The sequence below is a fragment of the Schistocerca nitens genome, chromosome 8 (genome assembly GCF_023898315.1).
Source record: "Schistocerca nitens isolate TAMUIC-IGC-003100 chromosome 8, iqSchNite1.1, whole genome shotgun sequence".
Classification (NCBI taxonomy): Eukaryota; Metazoa; Arthropoda; class Insecta; order Orthoptera; family Acrididae; genus Schistocerca; species Schistocerca nitens.
The window spans coordinates 469632775-469657503 of record NC_064621.1 but is presented as its reverse complement, the minus strand read 5'-3'; the positions used below and the strand labels follow the sequence as shown (position 1 = coordinate 469657503).

The window sequence follows — 24729 nt, the reverse complement described above, 5'->3', positions numbered from 1 at the left end:
AATAGCTGGCCGAAGAAGAGAGACTGCAGCCTTGGCCGCTACATCGGCCGCCTCATTTCCACAGATACCAACGTGTCCCGGGAGCCAGGGGAACGCCACCGAAACGCCCCCCAGGTGGAGCAAGCGCAGACAGTCCTGAATCCGGTGGACCAGAGGGTGGACAGGGTAAAGAGCTTGGAGGCTGAGGAGAGAGCTGAGAGGATCTGTACAGATAACTTACTGTATCCGCTATGGCGGCGGATGTAGTGGACAGCCTGGAGAACAGCGTAAAGCTCCGCAGTATAAACCGAACACTGGTCGGGAAGCCGAAATTGATTTGGGGTGTCTCCAACAATATAGGCACTTCCTACACCTAACGATGTTTTCGAGCCATCAGTGTAAATAAATATGGCTTCCTTCATTTGTGCACATAGAGCAGCAAATGCCCGACAATAAACAAGTGAAGGGGTACCATCCTTGGGGAAATTGACAAAGGTCACGGAGCAGGCAGATCCGGGGACGGAGCCAAGGCGGTGCTGTACCCCAAGTTGTCAAGAAGGTTTTAGGCAAGCGGAAGGAAAGATAATGGAGCAGTTGACGGAAGCGGACTCCCGGTGGTAGTAGGGAGGAAGGGCGGCCTGCATACCCTACATCAAAGGAGGCGTCGAAAAAAATGTCATGGGCTGGATTAGCAGGCATGGAAGACAGATGGCTAGCATAACGACTCAGAAGGACTGCTCGCCGATTGGACAGCGGAGGTTCAGCAGTCTCAGCATAAAGTCTTTCCACAGGGCTGGTGTAAAAAGCGCCAGACACGAAATGTAATCCACGGTGGTGGATTGAGTCGAGACGACGAAGAATAGGCGGCCGAGCAGAGGAGTAAACTATGCTTCCCTAGTCCAATTTCGAGCGCACTAAGGCGCGATAGAGGCGGAGAAGGATCACTCGGTCCGCTCCCCAGGAGGTACCATTCAGGACACGGAGGGTGTTGAGGGATCGCAGACATCGAGCCGAAAGATAGGAAACGTGGGAGGACCAGCACAGTTTTCTGTCAAACATAAGACCCAAGAATTTAGCGACGTCCGAAAACGGAAGGTTGACAGGTCCGAGATGTAAGGAGGGTGGAAGAAACTCCTTACGTCGCCAAAAATTAACACAAACGGTCTTACTGGGAGCAAAACGGAAGCCGGTTTCGATGCTCCAAGAGTAGAGGCGATCGAGACATCCTTGAAGACGTCGTTCAAGAAGGCTGGTCCGTTGAGAGCTGTAGTAGATCGCAAAATCGTCCACAGAGAGGGAGCCCGAGACATAAGGAAGAAGACAATCCATAATTGGATTTATGGCAATGGCAAACAGTACAACACTTACCACGGAGCCCTGGGGTACCCCGTTTTCTTGGGAGAAAGTACGAGAGAGAGTAGTTCAAATGGCTCTGAGCACTATGGGACTCAACATCTTAGGTCATAAGTCCCCTAGAACTTAGAAATACTTAAACCTAACTAACCTAAGGACGTCACACACAGCCATGCCCGAGGCAAGATTCGAACCTGCGATCGTAGCAGTCCCGCGGGTCCGGACTGCAGCGCCAGAACCGCACGGCCACCGCGGCCGGCGGGAGAGAGTAGTGTTCACCCGCACTCTAAATGTGCGCTCTGCCATAAATTCGCGAAGAAAAGGGGGCAGCCGACCTCGAAAGCCCCAAGAGAACAGTGTGCGGAGGATGCCTGTCCTCCAATAGGTATCGTATGCTCTCTCCAGATCAAAAAATATTGCTACTGTTTGGCGTTTCCGGAGAAAATTGTTCATGATATAAGTGGAGAGAGAAACAAGATGGTCAACTGCAGAATGATGCTTTCGGAAACCGCACTGGGCAGGTGTTAAAAGACTGCGGGACTCCAGCCACCAAGCTAAACGGCAATTCACCATACGCTCCAAAACCTTACATACACTACTCGTAAGAGAAATGGGGCGATAGCTAGAGGGGAGATGTTTGTCCTTTCGTCGTTTCGGAACAGGAACGACGATAGCTTCCCGCCATCGTCTGGGAAAAGTGCTTTCGGTCCAAATTCGATTATAAAGGCGAAGGAGGTAACGCAGACTATGGATTGATAAATGCAGCAACATTTGGATGTGGATACCATCCTGTCCTGGGGCGGAGGAGCGAGAAGATGAGAGTGCATGTTGGAGTTCCTGCATCGAGAAAACAGTATTATAGCTTTCGCTATTTTGAGAGAAGAAAGCAAGAGGTTGCACTTCCGGTGCACGTTTCTTCGGGAGAAACGCTTGCGGGTAATTTGAAGAGCTAGAAATCTCAGCAAAGTGTTTACCCAAGGAGTTAGAAATTGCGACGGGGTCCACTAACGTATCACGCGCGACAGTGAGCCCAGAGACCGGGGTGAAACTAGGCGCGCCAGATAACCGTCGAATCCGACTCCAAACTTCCGAGGAGGGAGTGAAGTTGTTAAATGAGCTAATAAAGAATTTCCAGCTTGCCTTCTTGCTATCGCGGATGACGCGACGGCATCGCGCACGGAACTGCTTATAGCGAATACAGTTGGCCAAAGTAGGATGGTGGCGGAAAACGCGAAGAGCACGTCGCCGCTCACGTATTGCGTCACGGCATGCCTCGTTCCACCAAGGAACTGGGGGGCGCCGGAGCAATTCGGAGGTACGTGGTATTGAACGTTCCGCAGCTGTAAGAATAACGTCTGTAATATGTGTGACGTCATCGTCAACGCTAGGAAAGTGACGGTCATCGAATGTCGCTAGAGACGAAAAAAAAGTGTCCAATAGGCTTGGGCAAACTTCCAGCGTCGCGGGCGCATGTATGGCAGTTGAGGCTGCAGTCTAAAAACACATGGAAAGTGAAGGGCGAACCATTCGAAGCGCCGAGCTAGCGGAACAGTACCGACCGAAAGGTCCAAATGAGAGAAATTTGTCGTGGAGGCAGACAAAAATGTAGGGACCCCAGTGTTGAGGCAAAGAAGATCCGCTTGGTGGAAGACGTCTAGCAATAGTGAGCCATGTGGACAAGGATGTGGAGATCCCCAAAGCGGGTGGTGGGCATTGAAGTCCCCAACCAGCAAATAGGGGGGTGGTAGCTGACCAAGAAGATGAAGGAGATCAGCTCGTGCCATTAGTGTGGACGATGGAATGTATACAGTACAAAAAGAGAAAAGGTATATCCAGAAAGGGAAAGACGGACAGCGACAGCTTGGAAGGAAGTGTTTAAGGGGATTGGGTGATAATGGAGAGTATCATGGAGAAGAAACATGAGTCCTCCATGGGCTGGAGTGCCTTCAACAGAGGGAAGATCAAATCGGACGGACTGAGAATGGGGGAGAACAAAGCGGTCATGGGGACGCAGCTTTGTTTCCTGAAGACAGAAGATGGTGGTGGTGGTTGTTGGGATGTTTAAGGGGGACTAAACAGCGAAGGTCATCAGTCCCCCAACAGAAGATGACCGGCGAGTAGGATCGTAAGAGGATCGACAATTCATCCCGATTGGCTCGAATGCCGCGGATATTCCAGTGGATAATGGACATAAATGAACAGAAAATGGAGGAATGTGACCAAGGTTGCCGTCAACTGCCCGCATCTCGTGGTCGTGCGGTAGCGTTCTCGCTTCCCACGCCCGGGTTCCCGGGTTCGATTCCCGGCGGTGTCAGGGATTTTCTCTGCCTCGTGATGGCTGGGTGTTGTGTGCTGTCCTTAGGTTAGTTAGGTTTAAGTAGTTCTAAGTTCTAGGGGACTTATGACCACAGCAGTTGAGTCCCATAGTGCTCAGAGCCATTTGAACCATTTTTTTTTTTTTTGCCGTCAACTCAACGACTGCTCAGAGCTTGCGACCGACAGCATGGAATGGCATGCAGCCGAAGGCAGAAGATCCTGATCCATAGGTTGTTCAGGAGAAGCTCCTGCCACCAGCGATAGGCCGGTTGATCGGCCGCCAGCAGTGCGCCTCGGCGACACAGTAGACGGCCGAGGGCGATTTCCGCCAGGTGGTGCTGTAGATGGGACACACCTTGGCGGAGAAGGAGATTAACTTGGTTTCTTATTAGCCTTCTTGGAAATATGATGTTTAGATGAAGGAGGAACCGATGGTTGTGAAGTTGGGGTACGTAAAAAATCTTCACGAGTATGCTCTTTTTTCGAAGTCTTGGTGTCTGACTTTTAGGCTCGAGATTTAGCAGAACCCGATGAAGGGTGAGCCATAGAGTGGGCAGGCGAAAGTGGTGAGGTTGAACGTGCGATCTTTGCACTGGCCGATCTGACGACCGTGGTACTGAAGGTGAGGTCGCAAGTCTGCGTGGCCGCCTCCTTTGTTGGCCGAGGAGAAGCAAGGACAGTGCTGTATTTTCCTGTCTGAGGCACGGTGGGCTGTCGACTGGCGAATAATTTTCGAGCAGCAAAGGTCGACACCTTTTCCTTCACTCTGATTTCTTGGATGAGCTTTTCTTCTTTAAAAATGGGGCAATCTCGAGAGGAAGCAGCGTGGTCACCCATACAGTTGATGCAGCGAGGGGATGGAGGTGGACAAGCACCCTCATGGGCATCCTTGCCACACGTAACACATTTGGCCGGATTGGAACAGGACTGGCTGGAGTGATTGAACTGCTGACACCGATAGCAACGCATAGGGTTTGGGACGTAATGGCGAATGGAAATTATCTCATAGCCTGCTTTGATTTTCGATGGGAGTCGAACTTTGTCAAATGTCAAGAAGACAGTGCAGGTTGGAATGATGTTCGTGTCAACCCTTTTCACAACTCTATGAACATCCGTTACGCCCTGGTCAGACAGGTAGTGCTGAATTTCTTCGTCAGACAATCCATCGAGGGAGCGTGTATGAACAACTCCACGTGAGGAATTTAAAGTGCGGTGCGCTTCAACCCGGACAGGGAAGGTGTGGAGCAGTGAAGTACGCAGCAATTTTTGTGCTTGGAGGGCACTGACTGTTTCTAACAACAAGGTGCCATTCCGTAATCTGGAACAAGACTTTATAGGACCTGCAAATGCGTCGACACATTTCTGAATAATGAAAGGGTTGACCGTGGAGAAGTCGTGACCTTCGTCAGACCGAGAAACAACAAGGAACTGTGGCAACGATGGAAGAACTGTCTGTGGCTGAGACTCAGTAAACTTACGCTTGTGAGCAGACATAGTGGAAGGTGAGGAAACCATTGCGGAAGAATCCCCCATGATTAACGGCGTCTCCGATGGCGCGCTCCTCCCTTGTGGGGGCCCTCTCTGAGGGCAATCCCGCCTTAGGTGATTGTTCACACCTCAGGTCACACCTCCCGACAAACGGACGGAGGGACCAATCGGCACTTGCGGAAGGTATCAGCTCGGGTAATCACCCCTCCCTGGGCCTGGCCGTTACCAGGGGGTACGGACATGTCCTACCTGTCTCCCCCGGGCAGGGAATTACGCATTACCCCGTCACCGGCTACGCATGGAAATGCGTGGGTCGGCCTTCAGACACGCACAGGGAGGAAAAAAGAGAAAGGGAAAGGAAGGAAGAGGGGTCTCAAACGCCGCAGCGCAGAAAAGGGCGAAGAGAAGAGGTAGGGAAAAGAGGAGGAGAGATGAAGGACTAAGACTTGCAAGCGGAGAAAGCAAAGAATTTGTTACAGTTTCGAGCGTCCGTCTCCGGGCGTAGGCACAAACCATACTCCCAGAGGGAGAGAAAGGGAAGCAAAGAGCCAGAGGTGAGAGGAGGGGGGGCGAAGATTGGGGATAGGGAAGGATGCAGAAAAGAAAGGTATGCAGCCCGGAAAGGAAGGAGGGCCAGATTAGCTCGGGGTCCCGTGCTCGCTACGCATGTATCCACAAAAGAGTTGTGGACCCCCTGGGGGGCTGTGTCGTACTTGTAATGGCACTGTTCTAGCAGCACAGGTAGAGTATCCCATATGAAATCATGATAACGTGCTCCATTGAGCGTAGGTGGAAGAACATGGGGCCCAATCAAGACATCACCAATAATGCCTGCACAAACGTTCACAGAAAATCTGTGTTGATGACGTGATTGCGCAATTGCGTGCGGATTCTCGTTAGCCCACACATGTTGATTGTGAAAATTTACAATTTGGAATGAAGCCTCATCCGTAAAGAGAACATTTGCACTGAAATGAGGATTGACACATTGTTGGATGAACCATTCGCAGAAGTGTACCCGTGGAGGCCAATCAGCTGCTGATAGTGCCTGCACACGCTGTACATGGTACGAAAACAACTGGTTCTCCCGTAGCACTCTCCATACAGTGACTTGGTCAACGTTACCTTGTACAACAGGAACTTCTAGGTCTTCCCCAGTCGCGAGTCATAGGCTGGAATGTTCCGTGCTCCCTAAGACGCCGATCAATTGCTTCGAACGTCTTCCTGTCGGGACACCTTCGTTCTGGAAATCTGTCTCGATACAAACGTACCGCGCCACGGCTATTGCCCCGTGCTAATCCATACATCAAATGGGCATCTGCCAACTCCGCATTTGTAAACATTGCACTGACTGCAAAACCACGTTCGTGATGAACACTAACCTGTTGATGCTACGTAGTGATTTGCTTGATGCTAGTACTGTAGAGGAATGAGTCGCATGTCAACACAACCACCGAAGTCAACATTACCTTCCTTTAATTGGGCCAACTGGCGGTGAATCGAGGAAGTACAGTACATACTGACGAAACGAAAATGAGCTCTAACATGGAAATTAAGCGTTTCCGGACACATGTCCACATAACATCTTTTCTTTATTTGTGTGTGAGGAATGTTTCGTGAAAGTTTGGCCGTACCTTTTTGTAACACCCTGTATACATCCACACTAGCGTAATGACAGAACCTACTTTCATCATTGTAGACGACGGAGATGGTGTCAGCGGTAGCTTCGCCAGAGGCGTATGTGATATTATTCCTTCTGCAAACAGACGGTTCCCAATGGTCTCTAATGACCCAGCAGGTGCATCATGTGGCCCGATTTCGTTGATGGATGATGATCGGTCGGCCACCACTTCTTGCACAGTTCGTCCATCTTGATGTGCATCTGTACTACACGGACGTCCAGGACCTGGTCTACAGGCGTGAGAATATTCTATAGACCACCGTTGAAAGCAGCGACTCTCCACCGATACACTACGGCCAACATAACGTGCAGCAATCCTTCAGTATGTCTATCCAGCCCTCCGCAGGCCAACAATGTGACCCCGTTCCAATTGCTGAAGCTGCTCGACAAGAGCACGTACTTGCTGTTTGATCATGGTTGTACCATAGAATGAATGTTGCAAATATAAATCACCTCTAAACTCAACACAGATACTGCCTGCAGAATCAAAACACAGCGGCATCTGATCGCCGATGATCGTGACCTATGAATAACTGACACTACATCTATCTACTCCGCGAATCACATTTAAGTGCCTGGCAGAGGGTTCATCAAACAACCTTCACAATTCTCTATTTTATCAGTTTCGTATAGCGCGCAGAAAGAACAGACACCTATATCTCTCCGTACGAGTTCTGATTTCCCTTATTTTATCATGGTGATCGTTTCTCCCTATGTAGGTCGGAGTCAACAAAATATTCTCGCATTAGGAAGAGAAAGTTGGTGATTGGAATTTCGTGAGAAGATTCCTCCGCAACGAAAAAAGTCTGTTTTAATGTTGTCCATCCCAAATCCTTGTATCATTTCACTGACACTCTAGCGCTATTTCGCGATGATACAAAACGTGCTGCCCTTCTTTGAACTTTTTCGACGTACTCCGTCACTCCTATCTGGTAAGGATCCCACTCCGCGCAGCCGTGTTCTAAAAGTGGACGGACAAGCGTAGTCTCCTTAGTACATCTGTTAATTTTCTAAGTGTCCTGCCAGTGAAACGCAGTCCTTGGTTGGCCTTCGCCACAACGTTTTCTATGTGTTCCTCCCAGTTTAATTCTTCGTAATTGTAATTCCTAGGTATTTAGTTTAATTTACGGCCTTTAGATTTGACTGATTTATCGTGTAACCGAAGTAACCGATTCCTTTAGCACTCATACAGATGACAGCACACTTTTCAATATTTAAGGTCAACTGCCATACGGGTATCTTTTCTAAATCGTTTTGCAATTTGGTTTGATCCTCTGAAGACTTTACAAGACGATAAACGACAGCGTCGTCTGCAAACAACCTAAGACAGCTGCTCAGATTGTCTCCCATATTCTTTATATGGATAAGGAACAGCAAAGGGCCTATATCACTACCTTGGGGAACGCCAGAAATCACCACTGTTTTACTCTATGACTACGAACTGTGATCTCTCTGGCAGAAAATCACGAATGCAGTCACGTAACTCAGATGATATTCCATAAGCACGCAATTTCACTACAAGCCGCTTGTGTGGTACAGTGTCGAAAGCCTTCCAGAAATCAAGAAATACGGAATCAATCTGAGATCCCTTGACGATAGCACTCAACAGTTCATACGAGTAAAGAGCTAGTTGCATTTCAAAAGAAAGAGGTTTTCTAAATCCGTGTTACTGTGTGTCAATAGACCGTTTTCTTCGGGGGATGCACATAATATACTCTGGTGCCACTGAATACAGTCCTTGAGGGTTGCACTTTCTCCCCAGGAGCGCATGCTGTGTTACGGCATTCCTCCGGAGGCGGCCATCTCGTGAATGTTTAACGGAGGACTTTTAATGTTCTTGACATGGACTTCCTCAATTATCTCTAGCATAATTATCTCAACCGAATATCCACGGTTCGGTCTTCTGTTAATCGTCGTTCCATTTTATGTGTCCAGAAGGACAAATCCTTCTCAGCTACGTCTGTTTAAGCTGGATGATACTGAGACAGAATTGATGGAATTCGCTACAGTAATAACGCTGCGAACAGTACCAAACCGGAAACATAGATAAAAGGGAAATAAAATGCCCAAAGAACAGGCAATTCTTCTGTCAGATTTTATGACTCTATAAGTAATTAATTTCGACCTTTTTGTTATTTGGGATAGAATGAATGAGCAGCCTTGTCTCAATCAACGCTTCCAGGTTTCACCGTATGTAGCTCGATTTTCATTATTGCGCAGAAGGTAACCGAGGCTTATACGACAAATTAAGTTGTGTTACAGGAACGACTTAAAACACTAACGATAACTCTGATGATTACCGTTCCGCCACAGAGATGCCTCAGCTTGTCTCAGGCTCGCATTATTGTTAAAATGTTTTGTCTAAAATATTTTATAAAAGATAATTTACTAAATCTTTGACGATGTAGAAGGATACTTTTATTGCATCTTCAGTTAGAGAGTAGCCCCAGCGTTCATAAAAGATTTGTCAATGAACTTAACATTGTAAGAAGTGCCTAGCTGCGCAGTTCAAAGTTTATGGAGAAAAGACTTACTGGAAAGTCCCAGTTCCAGACCGTCGGCCATAGTATGAAGTTATTGATGTTGTTTTCAGTCCGAAGATTGACTGAGCTCTCCGTGACAGTCTATTCTGAGCGAGCGTTTAATATCTGAAGGAATACTGGAACCTAAATCCATTCCAAGCTGCTTACTGTAGTCAAGCCGTTGTCTACCTATAACATTTTACCTCCCCCCCTCCCCCCCTCCCACCACCACCCCGCGCATTCTCATATGCACTAACCTCCAATACCTCCATTTGTTGTTGCTGTTGTTGTCTTCAGTCCAGAGACTGGTTTGATGCACCTCTCCATGCTTCTCTATCCTGTGCAAACTTCTTCATTTCCCAGTACCTACTGCATTCTACATCCTTCTGAATCTGCTTTGTGTATTAATCTCTTTGTCTCCCTCTACGATTTTTACCCTTCACACTGCCCTCCAATACCAAATTGGTGATCTCTTGATGCCTCAGAACATGTCCTACCAACCGAACCCTTCTTCTAGTCGAGTTGTGCCACAAATTTCTCTTCTCCCCGATTCTATTCAATACCTCGTCATTAGTTACGTGATCTACCCATCTAGTCTTCAGCATTCTCCTGCAGCACCACCTTTCGAATGCTTCTATTCTCTTCCTGTCCAAACCATTTATAGTCCATGTTTAACTTCCATACAAATATCTTGAGAAACGACTTCCTGACACTTAAATATATACTCTATGTTAACAAATTTCTCTCTTCAGAAACGATTTCCTTGCCATTGCCAGTCTACATTTTATATCCTCTCTACTTCGACCATCATCAGTTATTTTGCTCCCCAAATAGCAAAACTCCTTTACTACTTTAAGTGTCTCATTTCCTAATCTAATCCCCTCAGCATCACCCGATTTAATTTGACTACATTCCATTATCCTCGTTTTGTTTTTGTTGATGTTCATCTTATATCCTCCTTTCAAGACACTGTCCATTCCGTTCAACTGCTCTTCCAAGTCCTTTGCTGTCTCTGACAGAATTACAATGTCATCGGCGAACCTCAAAGTTTTTATTTCTTCTCCATGGATTTTAATACCTACTCCGAATTTTTCTTTTGTTTCCTTTACTGCTTGCTCAATATACAGATTGAATAACATCGGGGATAGGCTACAACCCTGTCTCACTCCCTTCCCAACCACTGCTTCCCTTTCATACCCCTCGACTCGTATAACTGCAATCTGGTTTCTGTACAAATTGTAAATAGCCTTTCGCTCCCTGTATTTTACCACTGCCACCTTCACAATTTGAAAGAGCATTCCAGTCAACATTGTCAAAAGCTTTCTCTAATTCTACAAACGCTAGAAACGTAGGTTTGCCTTTTCTTAATCTATTTTCTAATTTAAGTCGTAGGGTCAGTGTTACCTCACGTGTTCCAGTATCTCTACGGAATCCAAACTGATCTTCCCCGAGGTCGGCTTCTACCAGTTTTTCCATTCGTCTGTAAAGAATTTGCGTTAGTATTTTGCAGCCGTGACTTATTAAACTGATAGTTCGGCAATTTTCACATCTGTCAACACCTGCTTTCTTTGGGATTGGAATTATTATATTCTTCTTGAAGTCTGAGGGTAGTTCTCTCGTTCAGAAACTCTTTCTTTGCTATTGCAATATCTTCATTTTGTATCTTCTCTCTACTTTTGCCTCCGTCAGTCCCCCCCCCCCCCCCCCCCAAGTACCTAATCTTGTTTACTACATCAGTAACTCATTTCCTAAACAAATTCCCCTCAGCATCGCCTGATTCTGTTCGAATACGACGCCATTGTCCTTGTTTTACTATTACTAATGTTCATCTTAAAATCCGTTTTTCAAGACACTATCCATTCCTCTCAACTGATCTTCCAAGTCCTCTTCCGTATCAGAGAATTATTGGGTTGGTGGAACGTTAGTAGCGTTCTTCCGTAAGTTTAATAAACACAATACACCTAACATGGACATTAGTCATCAATATTGTACTGTATTCTCCTCCACTATTTCCGACAGTCTACCAAAGCTTGGGTAAACTTTCGATTTCGTGACTGTAGAAATCACGTGGTTTGGAGACGAAAAACACGTCGAGCCATGTTCGGAGCGCGTTTTCAACCATAAATGAAGTTCTATGAACGTTGTTCGATAGAGAACGGAGAAGGTGAAAATATGAGGGTGCAAGTTAAGGCGTATAAGGTGGGTGCGGAATGACTTCCACACCCAAACAAACGTACAGAGGTTTTTTTTTGTCATTCTAGCAGAATGCTGGCGGATGTTACCGTGGAGTAACATTACTTCACGCAGTCTTCCTGGTCGTTGTTCATTGGCTGCGTCTGCAAGACGTCTCAGCTGTTGACAATAAATGTCAGCTGTGATGGTTACACCGCCGCTAAGCTATCCTTAGTACAACACACCGTTGCTATTCCACCAGTAGCATAACATTATCTTTTGTGGCTGCGCACAGGGTGTTGCTGCTTTGTTTGCGCTCGATCATTCCTTTCTTTTCCTTACGTTAGCATGAAGACACCGTTTCTCGTCACCAGCGACGATACAGGATACGAATGGTCGCTGTTGTTCAAGTGCCAATTGATGACGGTAAGCAGAGATGCACATACGTCCACCCGCTGATTCATGTGATTTTAGCTTAGAGCATGCAGGATCCATACATCAGATTTTGAAACTCCATTGCATGCAAATGTCGCTCTGTGGTGGAATGATCACATTAAGAGGCTCCGGAAAGGCTCAAAATCATGAAAAGTTCAATTTTTACTTTTTTGCGTTTTCTGAATCTGCAGACTATTACCTTTTAATAGATATATAATTTATTCAATTCCGAAGACTACAACTATTTTTAAATTTTTTTTGAAATGTGTTCTACATGGGCGTGACCCAATGTGGCGCTGTTAAACTGCTGTCAAATGGTGGTGTTATTATTAACGTCCGTGTTCATCAGGTACATTTTAGTGATGTGAGATAAAGTATGTGTTGTGGCTAACCTGTGATGGTTCAATATATATCGCTGGTGTGATTGTCGATTGTTTCATGTTTATTTACTCTGTCGTTATCTCGAAAATATTCGTAATTAATTCTGTTTCTTGAGTCTCTGTTTTGTTGAAGTATTATAATGAGTAAAAGTAAAGTTATTAGAAATCCTCTGAAGGCTTTTAAGAAAAGGAGAAATGTTGGAAAGCCAAAAAGGTATGTGTTATTACTGTAAAGAATAAAGACGATAACCAAGTGAGTGAGCCTAACCTCTCAAGTACACCTGCCCATTGCAGTCAAAGTGGGAAAGAAAATACTTCACAGAAGAAGCTTGGTTCAATGAGTGAAAACTATGGATGTTTTATGGGCGAATCGGATGTGAATGAAATATTTGATATGTCGGTTCTCAAAGGAATTTTTTCAAACTGTGTAAGATGTATTCATTGTAGTGACGTTGGTCTGGAACTCTCCATAATAAAGCACGTAGGACTTGCTAGTGAAATACAACTGAAATGTGATAAGTGTTCATACATGACCACCTTTTGGAACAGTGTTGCAGTAACTGCAACTGAAGAAAATGGTAGCAAAAATCTACGAACACAACAACGAGCGATGCTTGCTTTAGACAAGGAACGCCTTCGGGCTGCAGACAGGGCTGTAAAGAGTCTAGAAATACAAGCAAGAGTAAACAGGAGGAGGAACAAGAGGAAGCTGGAGGAGGAGCTTGCAGAGGATGAAGATAATCCATGCTATGGACCTGGAATGCACTAAAAAGTTAATCCAATCTTTGTCGCTCGATTCCCAAAACTTATTTTCTCATACTAATTACAAGTTTTCTAAGGATCTTCCAAACATATTTGTTTCAAACTTTCAGTAAATGTTACACAGTACTTTCTGCATAATTTAACACAGCCTTTTTCCAGAAAACTGTATATTTTTGAATATATAAATAAAAAATTGCAAAAAAATGTTGTGAATTTTCATTACAATTGAAAAAATCATCTTTAATAACTGAACTAAAATTTTGTAAAATCCCTGTGTTAAGTTGTAGCCCATATTCCAATAAATAATCTGTAAAAAGTTCAACTTCCTACCTCAAATACTTTGTGAGGAAAGATGTAATTTATAAGCGTTATTTTAACATTGCAAGTATAGGGCGTTCCGGAGCCCCTTAACGCACGGCTTTCCGGGAGGGAAGGAGCGCCTGGTCTCCGACACGAATCCGCCCGCCGGATTTGTGTCGAGGTCCGGTGAACCGGCCAGTCTGTGGATGGTTTTTAGGCGGTTTTCCATCTGCCTCGGCGAATGCGGGCTGGTTCCCCCTACTCCGCCTCAGTTACACTGTGTCGGCAATTGCTGCACAAACAAGTTCTCCACGTACGCGTACACCACCATTTCTCTACCACGCAAACATAGGGGTTACAGTCGTCTGGTGTGAAGTGGACTGTGGTGGTAGTCGTCGTGGGGTTGTGGACCACGCGGGGACGGAGCCTCTCCGTCGTTTCTGAGTCCCCGGTTAACATACAATACAACGTGAGGCATAAGCTACAATCCTGTCTCACACCTTTCTGAACTACCCGTACTGCCTCCTCCCTTGATGTCGATCGACTCATGATTGCCATCGGTTTTCTGTACGAGTTATGTATACTTTTCGCTCCCTGTACAGTTCTTTATCCCTGCTATCTTGAGAACTTGAAAAAATGTATTCCAGTCAACGTAGTCAACAGCTGTCTAAATCTAAAAACAATTTACATGTAGTTTCGCCTTTACTCTCCCTTCTCTTTGAAAGCAAAGTGCCTCGCGTGTTGGTACATTCCTCTGGAACCAAAACTGAAGTTTCCATTCCTCTGTAAATAACTCGTGCTATTATTAGCAAGCATGGCTTTGGAAATTATATCCAATTAATTCACTTACGGATAGGTACGCTCATTAACGCTTTGTGTAAAGTACATAACGGAATAGCTCCTATTGTGTTGGACGCCGTTAACAGGGTTTATGGTACGTACTTCGATGGCAATAAGGAGAGAAGCTTAGAGTTGTGCTTAAATCGTATGAGAAAATACCTAAGAAGTATTCAGTGCGTACGAATCGGTAGATTTCCATCGTTAATTCAATTAGCGGAATCTACGTCAAGCGTGTTTGCCGTGCCGCTTGGATTCTAAGTACTTAAATATTTCGAGTTTCCCCTTCTTCGGCGACAGTTAAGCTTCTTTTAGGGACTGGAACACTTGTGCATCAACCTTGTGAATGTTTTGTAATAAAGCAAGTTTTTATCAGCGGCGAAACACTCGCTTGATTTTTAATACACACATTTTTTGGTTTGACGAGCAGGTAGTGCGATTAGAAAAAGATTGCATAGTTTTGTCCCAAACGGTAACGCTACAGTAAACGTGCGGATCTAACTGAAAAGGACGTACCCTTCTTTTAATACAAAAGGTCAAAAGACAAGTGATGCCCTAGGCCTCGCATCTCCAGTAACCGTAACAGGAAGTACCTTACTGTAATTTGTCCCATATACAACGATATGAACAAGAATGGTGGAACTAACGAGATCCGAGAGTAACAAAACGAATTAGCAAGGATTACGCACGACAAACTGTTTCTGTGGTCTACATCAGTGACTTAAGGCCCAGGAAACTAGAGTTTATCAGACTATGTGTAACACGATCTACACTGTGATCGCTTCTGTCATTACTATACAGGGTGTTTCAGAAGTGATGGTCAATATTCAGGGATATGACTGGAATGATAATTCTAAACAAAGGGTTAAAGTAAGCATGGGCTTCAAAATGCTTCCCTCAAGAGCTATGAGCACTTGTTCATCTTCGCTACTTTGAAACACCTCTTCTAATGAACAAGTGCTCATCACTTAAGTTGTGAATTTTAGAACATTTGTTTACTGGACATTTTTGTCTTGTTTATGTCCATACTACCACTTCCCAAAATATGTAGAAAAGCAAAGAGCTTGCAGTAAAAGAGATTTGTTTCATAGTAGCGAAGATCATGAATTGATCATAGCTCTGTAAATTATGTGTTTTAGAGCCCTTCTTTACTTTAACCCTTTGTTTCGAATGCGGAACTGTCATGCAATCGATTTACATCAAGCAATTAGTTACATGATAAATACATGTCTCATGACGCCAGTATTTTGCTCCTTTCTATTGCTCTAAACATTGTTTTTTTTCAGTGTATGTCAGTGCGACTGGGGAACGTAACTACCAAAGTAATGAATGTTCATGCGCTTTATGACAATGATCATCCGGTTGCAACGCTATTAGCCGACACGTTACACATTACCTCTAAATTTCTTTTAATTGGACTATCTATCGCTAACAGAACTTCTGATCTAACACGTTCGCCAGAAACAGCAGGATGTGGTACGCTTACTCGTAGCACCTCAACTAAATACTGTTTACATTAAGAAGTAGCCGAACGACATTATTTTATAGGCTTTTTTTTTTTTTTTCGGCGATCGCTCGCTTCACTGAAACAGCTAGAACGGGCGATCGCCAAAAGAAACAAAAATTTCAAACCAGACGTTGTTTTCCCTCCCACTCAACTTTCAAGCGCAGCCAATCTGTAAACAACACGTCACTTTCGCAGACACAATAATAGCTTCATTTTATATACCGGTATAAATAACACTGGGGACACACTCGTTTGAGGGGACACAGTTCACTTACTTGAACAAATCTTTAACAGTATGTGTAACCTCGGAATCTATTCCCCTTAAGGAAGAATCCCTGGAATATTACGTAAACACTTATGTTTGTATGCTAAAGCGACGTTGGAAGTTTTGATAGTAGACATGTTCTTCGGTACAAAACATTACATTACTGCATAAACAATGATACTGGCAGCACGGAATCACTAACACTACAAATATTCAAAATTATGTTTCACTTCTCCAAAGCACAAAATCAACTGACAAAAATGTTACAAATATTTATGAATACTTCTGCTACGTGTGATGATTTTTATTCCCAGCACAACAGCACCAATAAGACTATCAATTAGCATTTATCGTAGAATTATGGACTAGTAACACAACTTACTTTGATTGTCAAATTTCCATTTCAGCGACTATCAGTAAAATATAAACACCAGCTGTACCTTAGATTTGCGGCTATGTCAATGCGATCAATACAGAAAAGTTCTCACAAACATGGAATGCTTAACGATTCATTGTAATTGCAATGTTACTTAAACGAGGGCAGAAAACATTACATGTAGCAGAATCAGTCCAGCAAATAGCCGAGAAGTTACGATACCATGTATTTAAATGAAAATTTTATACAGTTCAGCCAATGTCATGTTCACGCGTTCTTTTCGAAAACACAATGAAATAATGAATCTGAATGTCCCGTTGGAAAAACACAGTTTATGAATGTTACACCAAAAGTTTACCAATTTCGCATATATACCTACTACTAAGTGAAACACTAATCCATTTTCTCTTGGATGCAATATTATGTTTAATAAGATAGTGATGCGGGTATCGCGCGTCACAAGCGCATCAAAACATAAAAGAAACACTGGTAACTTATGAAATGCGAAACTATGCAGATGGGTTCGTGGAACACAACCACAACTTGAAACATCTGAATCTCACGCGTACGGAAATACGACAGCTAAATAATATTGCAGAAGGTATATATCAAAATTGTTCTCGACTAATTCAGCAGAATAACAAGGATGTGTTTTACCAAGGTTACTTACCAAATACACGGTGGCTTGACGGGTGAAGTATTTGAAGATTCTGCACCCTCTTTGGATTCAAGGGATGTAAATTCCCGTTCGTGCACTGAGATTTCCTCCGATAGAAGTTCCACAGATGCTTCGTCTTTTCCTACATTTTCACTACTAACAGAAGCCGCACTGACATTTCTAAGTTTTGCACTAGAGTTGTCGGCACAAGTCTCCCCACGATTTGTTCCACATCGTATACACTTCGTACGTTCGGTGGGATTTATCAGGGTGCACCGTTCACAGTGCCACTGAAGAACAGAAGCAATGGAGCCCATTCTCTCAGAATCATGGCTATTTTCCCGTTAAATACCATTCGATGCGCAAATATTTTCTGACAGCTGATCCACCATATTGACGCAATTGTTGCAGAATTATAATTGTAAACAAATCTTGGATTGGTTGACGTCTAGATGTTCAACCAATCATAAAGGATTACTGAATCCTTTTGGTCTTACGTTGGCATTGATGTTGTATTTATCTTTACTGCTTTGATTTGGTGGTACCAAACATTTTGGTTGATGGCGCTAGAATAGCAGTGTTGCAGATTAGCCAACATCTTAGCTTCAACATTAGGAATGCTGCAATATTTCGACCCATAAAACAGTTTTCCACAACGCTTCAACGCAAAACGAACACGACGTTAAAAATATCAAAAACTGGACGTCCAAAATGCCTTCTTGCTCTTTTCAGCTGACATTGTAGCCTAAGTTTCATTTTTCGATGTTGGCTGCGCCCGGTCTACGACGCCCGTCAGGCATATGTCGTTGGCGATGCGCCATACCATCTAGCGGTCAAACTGAGAACTACATCTGTGCAGACAAGGGGGAAAGCAACAGTATGAAGATTCTCAGATGCACGAGTCATAGCGAAGGCGACGTAGAAGCTAAGATGTGTTTGTGGTGATGCGATGACAGTGATACAATTTGTATACATCTGTATTCTGGTTGTGTTTTATTCATGACAGATATGTCAAGTAATAGCCTCGAAATTGTTCATGAAGGTTGGCTAATCAAGTCTCCACCGACAAAGCCTATTTGGAGAGCGGTGAGTTTTTGTTTTTCTTGTCTTTGGACGTGATTATATATTTCGTTAATAAATCGTACTTCTGATGGGCACAAGTGTTTAATGAGAATCATCCTATTCTTAAGCACTCTGTCCATTTACTGTTAACAGCTATGCTCCACCAATGTGTGTTACTGAAGAGTAAAAGTTGTACTTTGTGACTTACTACTACTGTAGTGAGGCTAGTGTTGTGGACATTACTGTTGTGTAAAGTTTACTCGTTTATCGTAGTTTGACAGTTTTATCGCTGTGGATATTACACTTTAACTTCTTCGCATAGCAGCTGTCGGGCGTGAAGCAAAGAAGTTATCTCAGTATTACATTCTCCAATATTTTTTTGTTGTTGTTTACAGTTTTGGTGTAGTTGCCTTCCTCGCTGTTGTGAGCAGTTGGAAGTAGTATTGTGATCAAATAACTCACTGTATTGGAAGTTAACTGATGGAAATGTTGAAACTGTATCCAGCAAGGCTTCTGAATGACTGTATGTTTCCACAATGCGTATGCACATCACATTGCTGGCAGAGCCAATAAGTATAGCTATAGATGTGTGCCAGCAGCCTAGTATTTTTCGTGTTTGGGGAACAGTATTGACCATTATACTTGTCATAGTTGACAAGTTGTTGTTATGCATAATTCATTGCAGTTAAAAAACTTGGTGAATTACTCTCATCAGTATCCGTAACGTTAGGTTCATAAATTTTCGGAGAAATTTATTACGATGACTGTGCCGCAAAAATCTTTATTTAACGAGATTTTCGAAACAAGCAATATATCTGTGTGTGTGTGTTTTTGTTCAATATGTTAAATTTAATATTTTTTTTTTCGCGAAACTTTAAATCTCGTTAGCTTTAAATTAGACAAACTATATCAACACGTTGTTAACCAGGCTGATGTTCTGTCTACAGCCTTGATAGTGTCTAGTACTTTGACAGTTCTGCAAGTAAATACTGTGGAACACAAGTAGTATACTTTGTTTGCCGTTTTTTTCTGCAACTGTTTCGTTAACTCTAGCTTCTTGCGTTGCCTAATGTAGTCATTGCAGTTACTTTCAATGCGCTAGTTCTGCCAGGAGTTCTCCAAAAGCGAAGCATTACTCTCTGCATTGTATTCATAGTAGTTCTTTGGTGTTTTGTACGCGGGCGTTTATGCTAAAGTAAAATTGTTAGTTAGGTTCGATAGCATACATGTCAGGTCTCCGGTTGTTTAAAGTGAATACATGTTTAATCCATTTAGAACGTACAGTTCAGAAGTAGGCCTACATCAGTGGAAGTATTGTAGCTTATACGTTCAAGTGATTCTTGATGTTTGAAAAACCGCATACCCCGTTCCTTTTGTTGTAACATTCATTTGGCAGTATCAGATACAGAGCAGCTTCTAACGAACGGGCCCAGCAGCCATATGGAAAAAGACTAGAAATGTCCATAATTTTTTGGTGTGTGTATTTCTGGCTAGACATGCCTACAATTTTTTCGTGAGTATTTTTTTGGCAGCTGCAGAATATGCTCAGACCTATACCGAATCCGCATCCTGCGTACGTTTGTGTTGTTGCCCGTGGTAGATCTGCTGTAAGACTACAGTGAAAACACTCTGATGTAGTATTCTAAGCATTATTTTCTGTCAGCTTGTGAATTTTATTTGCTCATCAGATTATTTTTGTAGGTTAAGAAACGTATTTTCGAAGTAATTGACTGAGAGTCTAGAGATTTAAGTGGATTATTTTTCGCTCAAATGCGATTCTATACCGGTTTTCTCTCTGAGCTTATATACCTATTAGATAGTGTGATAAGGCATTCTCTTCAGTCAGAATTTAGTCACGTCGGCGTTTGTGCAGCTGAACAAGTCCTCGTCACCTATTTACATTTCTCTTCATTTTTACTTCTTACATAGGCCTTGGAACAACAGAATCTCAGTGTATTGACATCATAAATTTTTGTTTGTTCTAGGTTTAATTTGGCTGAAGCAAATTCGAAAATTTCTTTTGTCATTTGTTTTACACAGTGTTAGTGACTAATTTGTAATCAGTCATTACAAACTGTTGCTAATTAATTTTTGAGCTTTTAATCTAGAAATGTTTCGTAACAACCGCACAGGCAGTTATTAAAACTTCACACATTTCTCGAATTCGTAAGCAATGTGTGTATAACAACACACTTGCCATTTCTCGTTTACTGATGTGACCGGGAGGATCGGGGGTCTAATGTACGGTTTCCCCTCGTGTTTCATTCTTTTAGATTTTCAGTGGTTCGCGAAATTAATCCCGGCAAGGACGGCGATAAATCTTCGCACGAAGTCATGTCAGCTCCTTCCCTGAACCTCGCAATTTGCGCTTAGAATGCGACGTAGCTATTTCGGTAGTCTTAGTTTAGTCTCATGAGGATTCTAAAAAAGTTTTAATGCAGTATCGTATGTAATTTTCAGCAGCCTAGTGCGCATAGAGGTATTGTCCTACCATGTACTTCCGTCATATATGCTGTAAAAAGACGAAAGGATATGCGTGTGATACTCAACCGCCAATGTTTCGAGGAAGTTAGCGCCACTGAAGCAAGCGTCCCTACGCCGGCGAGAGCAGAGGCGAGCAGATAAGGGCATCAAGGCTGTTGACGGGCTGCCTCGGGATCACAAAAGCCCACCGCTGAAGCTGACGGAGTGGCTGATCGCCCCCTCCTTTTCTCCTTCGCATCCCTCCCACCCTTCGCCTGTGGAATCCGCAGAGCTCGCTACTGCCACGGTGAACAGGAGCGATAAACTCGGCCAGCTGGCGAACTCACGAGGAATGACGTGGGAGGAGAAGTACCCCTATCTGCAATTGTATTTATAGTATGTGGACTTCCCCTGCATATTAGCCCACAGGCCATTGGCAGCGTTGGAATTTCGCTGACGCCGCACAGATACCGTTGTCGTTTGCTATTGAAGTTAAAGCTAGCCTGTCAGTGTTTCAGTCGGCGTACATGTCAGTTGTAGCTGCACGCGAAAGTGGAGAAAAGTGCTTGGTCTGGCAGTGCATCACTGTTGGTAATAACAGGCACTAATGTTTTGGACTTATTTCCCATTTAGCTTAATGCAAGTTATCGAACGTTATCCATGTGGGGACCTACCCCTAAATGCGGTTCAGAAAAGTTAGCCAATTACGCATATATGACAGTCATAACTTCTTTAGATTCAAACTGTGTTTCTGTCACATACGACGTCAAAGAATTACCTGGAAGTAAGAGGGTGCTAAATCGGTGAACTGAGTGCATGATCCAACAATTCTTACTTGTCATTTATTTTATTATTGCCATAACACTTTCTTTGCCCTATGAATTCTTTTCTCCCTCAGTGAGAGTCCTTTTTACGTGTATTTGCAACAGTTTGTTTAGAAGAGCTGAGTAGTATTTTGAGCCTTTCTTATACCAGAAAACACAGGCCATAACCTTTTCGCCGTATGAAAATTGGATGTTTGCAACTTCCGCTCAATCTCTTGAGTACCGTTTCTCCTGGCGGGAAGCGTTGAATCAGCATCTGATCCAAAGCGGGTCCGCAGCTCGTGGTCGTGCGGTAGCGTTCTCGCTTCCCGCGCCCGGGTTCCCGGGCTCGATTCCCGGCGGTGTCAGGGATTTTCTCTGCCTCGTGATGACTGGGTGTTGTGTGATGTCCTTAGGTTAGTTAGGTTTAAGTAGTTCTAGGGGACTGATGACCATAGATGTTAAGTCCCATAGTGCTCTGAGCCATTTTTTGATCCAAAGCGCCAACTCGGTACACAAAATCTGTTGGATTCATTTTAAACCGGTCAGAAATCTAAGCAAAATTTGTATTTTCATTTGCTGTTCGTCAGTAGACGCACCCAACTTGAGCAAAGCTGAATCGTATTCCTGTATCACATTTAATTCTTCCTATAAAATGCAACAAACACTTCTTTTTTTAAAATATGCATGTTTAATTGCCGATTGTAAAATATCACATGGAGTGAGCATTGGGGTGGCACACTCCTGCGCGCTGGAGAAATTTGTGATGGACCGCGCAGCTCTTCTTTGAATCTTCATAATACATTCCGTTACAACATTTCGTTAAGAATCCCAGACCAATGAACAATAATAAAGACATTGACTTAACTGCGCCAAGTCATGTTATATATGTTTATGAAGATTTGAGGAAGAAAAGTGTTGAATTCACCCTACTATAAGAAATTTTTGTCATGCGGTGTCACTTTCCGAAGAGTGTGACACAGTTGCTGCCTCAGCATGTCCTATATGCGAGCAAATATGTAGGTTTCTGGGACACTGACTGGCCAGTGCACACAACGAAGAGTACGTTGCGTCGGAGCAACCATAAGATGCTCATCCTGCTCCAGTAGCACAATTCCTACTTGTAAAAAGAATTGCGCCTGCGCAGGACTAGCACCGTGCGAATGTACTGGACAGAGTCGTCGTCCCCCCCCCCCGCCCCCCCCCCCAAATCACCAAAGACGAGGGAGTTATGATGCCTCCCCTGCCCCCCTCCCTTTACACACACACACACACACACACACACACACACACACACACACACACACACTCGCGCGCGCCAGTTTATCCTCCAGTCGACTGTTTAAAGACCTGAGACAGAGACGCCAGTGTTCTGGTGCAAGTGGTACTGTCTCCAAGACGCATAGTTTGGGGCGGGCGCCAGAGAAGATTCGCCCGAATGGCCTTACTGACCGTTAAGGTGCTACATTTACCAGATCTTTCCTGGACGCTGTTCGGACTGCCACCACCGAACATCCATTACGTCTCTCTTCGTGTGTACCACATAGGCGTCCAGAAGGTCGCTTACTCTGGGAGTATTTCGAAGAAAACTGCTGAAGGCATGCACTACTATCTGTTGGTAGGTCCGTCCACATTCTCGCAGGCGTTCGGTGACTATCTGTTCAAGTGGGAGTACTTAACCGGCAGGGGTACGATTGTACCATAGTGCAGCATGGCTGTTATCTCATTCACTCACATCGGAAGCAAGTGCTACACACACACACACACACACACACACACACACACACACACACAAACACACACACACACACAGAGCGATTTCCGAGATTACGTCTGGGTAGTACAGCTGGCCATTGAGTTGGCCAGCAGGCACATAAAAAGATCCGAATGACGCTAACAGCACACTAAACAGTTTAAACGCCTTCTATGACACCTTATTTCAGCTAGGCTTCTGTCATTCGCTCACTCGTACTTATTTTTGGGTTACATCGATCTTAGTTTTATCAGACAATGAAGATAACTTATGAATTAAGATTTACTTCATAATTTCCGTCTGATTCAGGTCAAGCGAAGACTGTTAAGCTTCTCTGGAACGGTTGACGCTAACAGAAGCCACACTGGTTGTTAGAATGCGTGCTTCTCCCACTGGGGAGATGAAATGTAGAGAGAAAATGTGAGTTTACCGTGCGGTCGACAAGAAGTCGTTAGACAGAGCACAACTTCAGGCTGAAAAAATAAGGATGTTGGCCACGTCGTTTTCAAAGGAACCATACCGAAATTTCAGTTAAACGGCTTAGGATAACCTAACTAGGATGACCGAACAGACCTTTGAACCGAAGTCGCACAAATGCGAGTCCAGGGTCTTAGTCTGAGGCTTGTCACGGACGATGCTGTTGTCAATACAATAAACGTCAGTAAACTGTATTGAAATGTAAGAAAACCTATAGAGGATCAACGGTTGGTGGAGGGTATGGCAGTTGAATTTGATGGTTAATAAATGCAACCTCTTGTACATAAACAGACGAAGAGATTCACTACTGTTAGATTGCAAGAAGTCACTGGAAACAGTAATTACGGAAAAATTATAAAAGTAACCATCAGAAGCTGTCTGAAATGGAATGATCACTTCCAACAAATTTTAGGAAAAGTAGATGCCAAGCTGAGATTCAATGGGAAAATCTTAGAGAAGTAACTCATTCCCCAAAACAAATGATTTACAGAATACGTCTGACCAATTCTTGATTATTGCTCATCATTCGTACCATTACCGGGTTGGACTAATGTAAAAGATACAGAAGATCCAACGAAGAGCGGCTCGTTTCGTCGCAGGACCTGTTTGTCGGCTCGAGAATGTAATGAATAAGCTCAACAAACTGCAGCAGCAGGCGTTCCAAGGGAGGCATTGTGCATGACGCAGAGGTATACTCTCGAAATTCCGAGAGCGTATGTTCCAAGAGAATCGGTTAACATATTATGTCTTCCTGTGTAAGTATCACGAAATGATCACGACTGCAACACTAGAAAAAACTGAACACATACGGAGGTTTAACGAAGTTATGTCTGTACGCCACACTCGAATAGTAGAATGAAGGGGGAAAACGGTAGTGGTACCATGCGCTGAAACGTGATTTGCAGAAAACAGCTGTAGAACCACTGTGTCGCCTCTCTCTGTGTATTTAAGAAAGTTCTGCTTCTAAATGTGGTGCAGAGGAACGCGCGGTAGACGACACATTAGAGGATAGTCCGCTTCATGCATCCGAAGGTGGTTTGGACAATTTAAATGAAGTGACCAAAGTGTTTTGATCGGACGCACAAGACTTAAGTTGTAATGAAAAGAAGAGTAAAAGAACGGACCCACAAAATTAGAGAC

The 24729-nt window shown here is 44.0% G+C and overlaps 2 protein-coding genes across 4 annotated transcripts in view; one reads left to right on the top strand and one right to left on the bottom strand.

The window, feature by feature from the left end:
- LOC126199620 (uncharacterized) overlaps positions 1 to 17513 on the bottom strand; it is a 423045-nt gene extending 405532 nt beyond the window's left edge. The window contains exon 1 of the mRNA XM_049936547.1: positions 17044 to 17513. Coding sequence (XP_049792504.1) covers positions 17044 to 17348 — 305 coding nt within the window. The 5' untranslated portion in view covers positions 17349 to 17513. The remainder of the gene's footprint in view (positions 1 to 17043) is intronic.
- A 391-nt stretch (positions 17514 to 17904) lies between these two features.
- LOC126199293 (protein daughter of sevenless) overlaps positions 17905 to 24729 on the top strand; it is a 266858-nt gene continuing 260033 nt past the window's right edge. For all 3 annotated transcript variants that reach the window (XM_049936115.1, XM_049936116.1, XM_049936117.1), the window contains exon 1: positions 17905 to 18117. In XM_049936115.1, the coding sequence (XP_049792072.1) occupies positions 18031 to 18117 (87 nt within the window). In that variant the 5' untranslated portion in view covers positions 17905 to 18030. The remainder of the gene's footprint in view (positions 18118 to 24729) is intronic.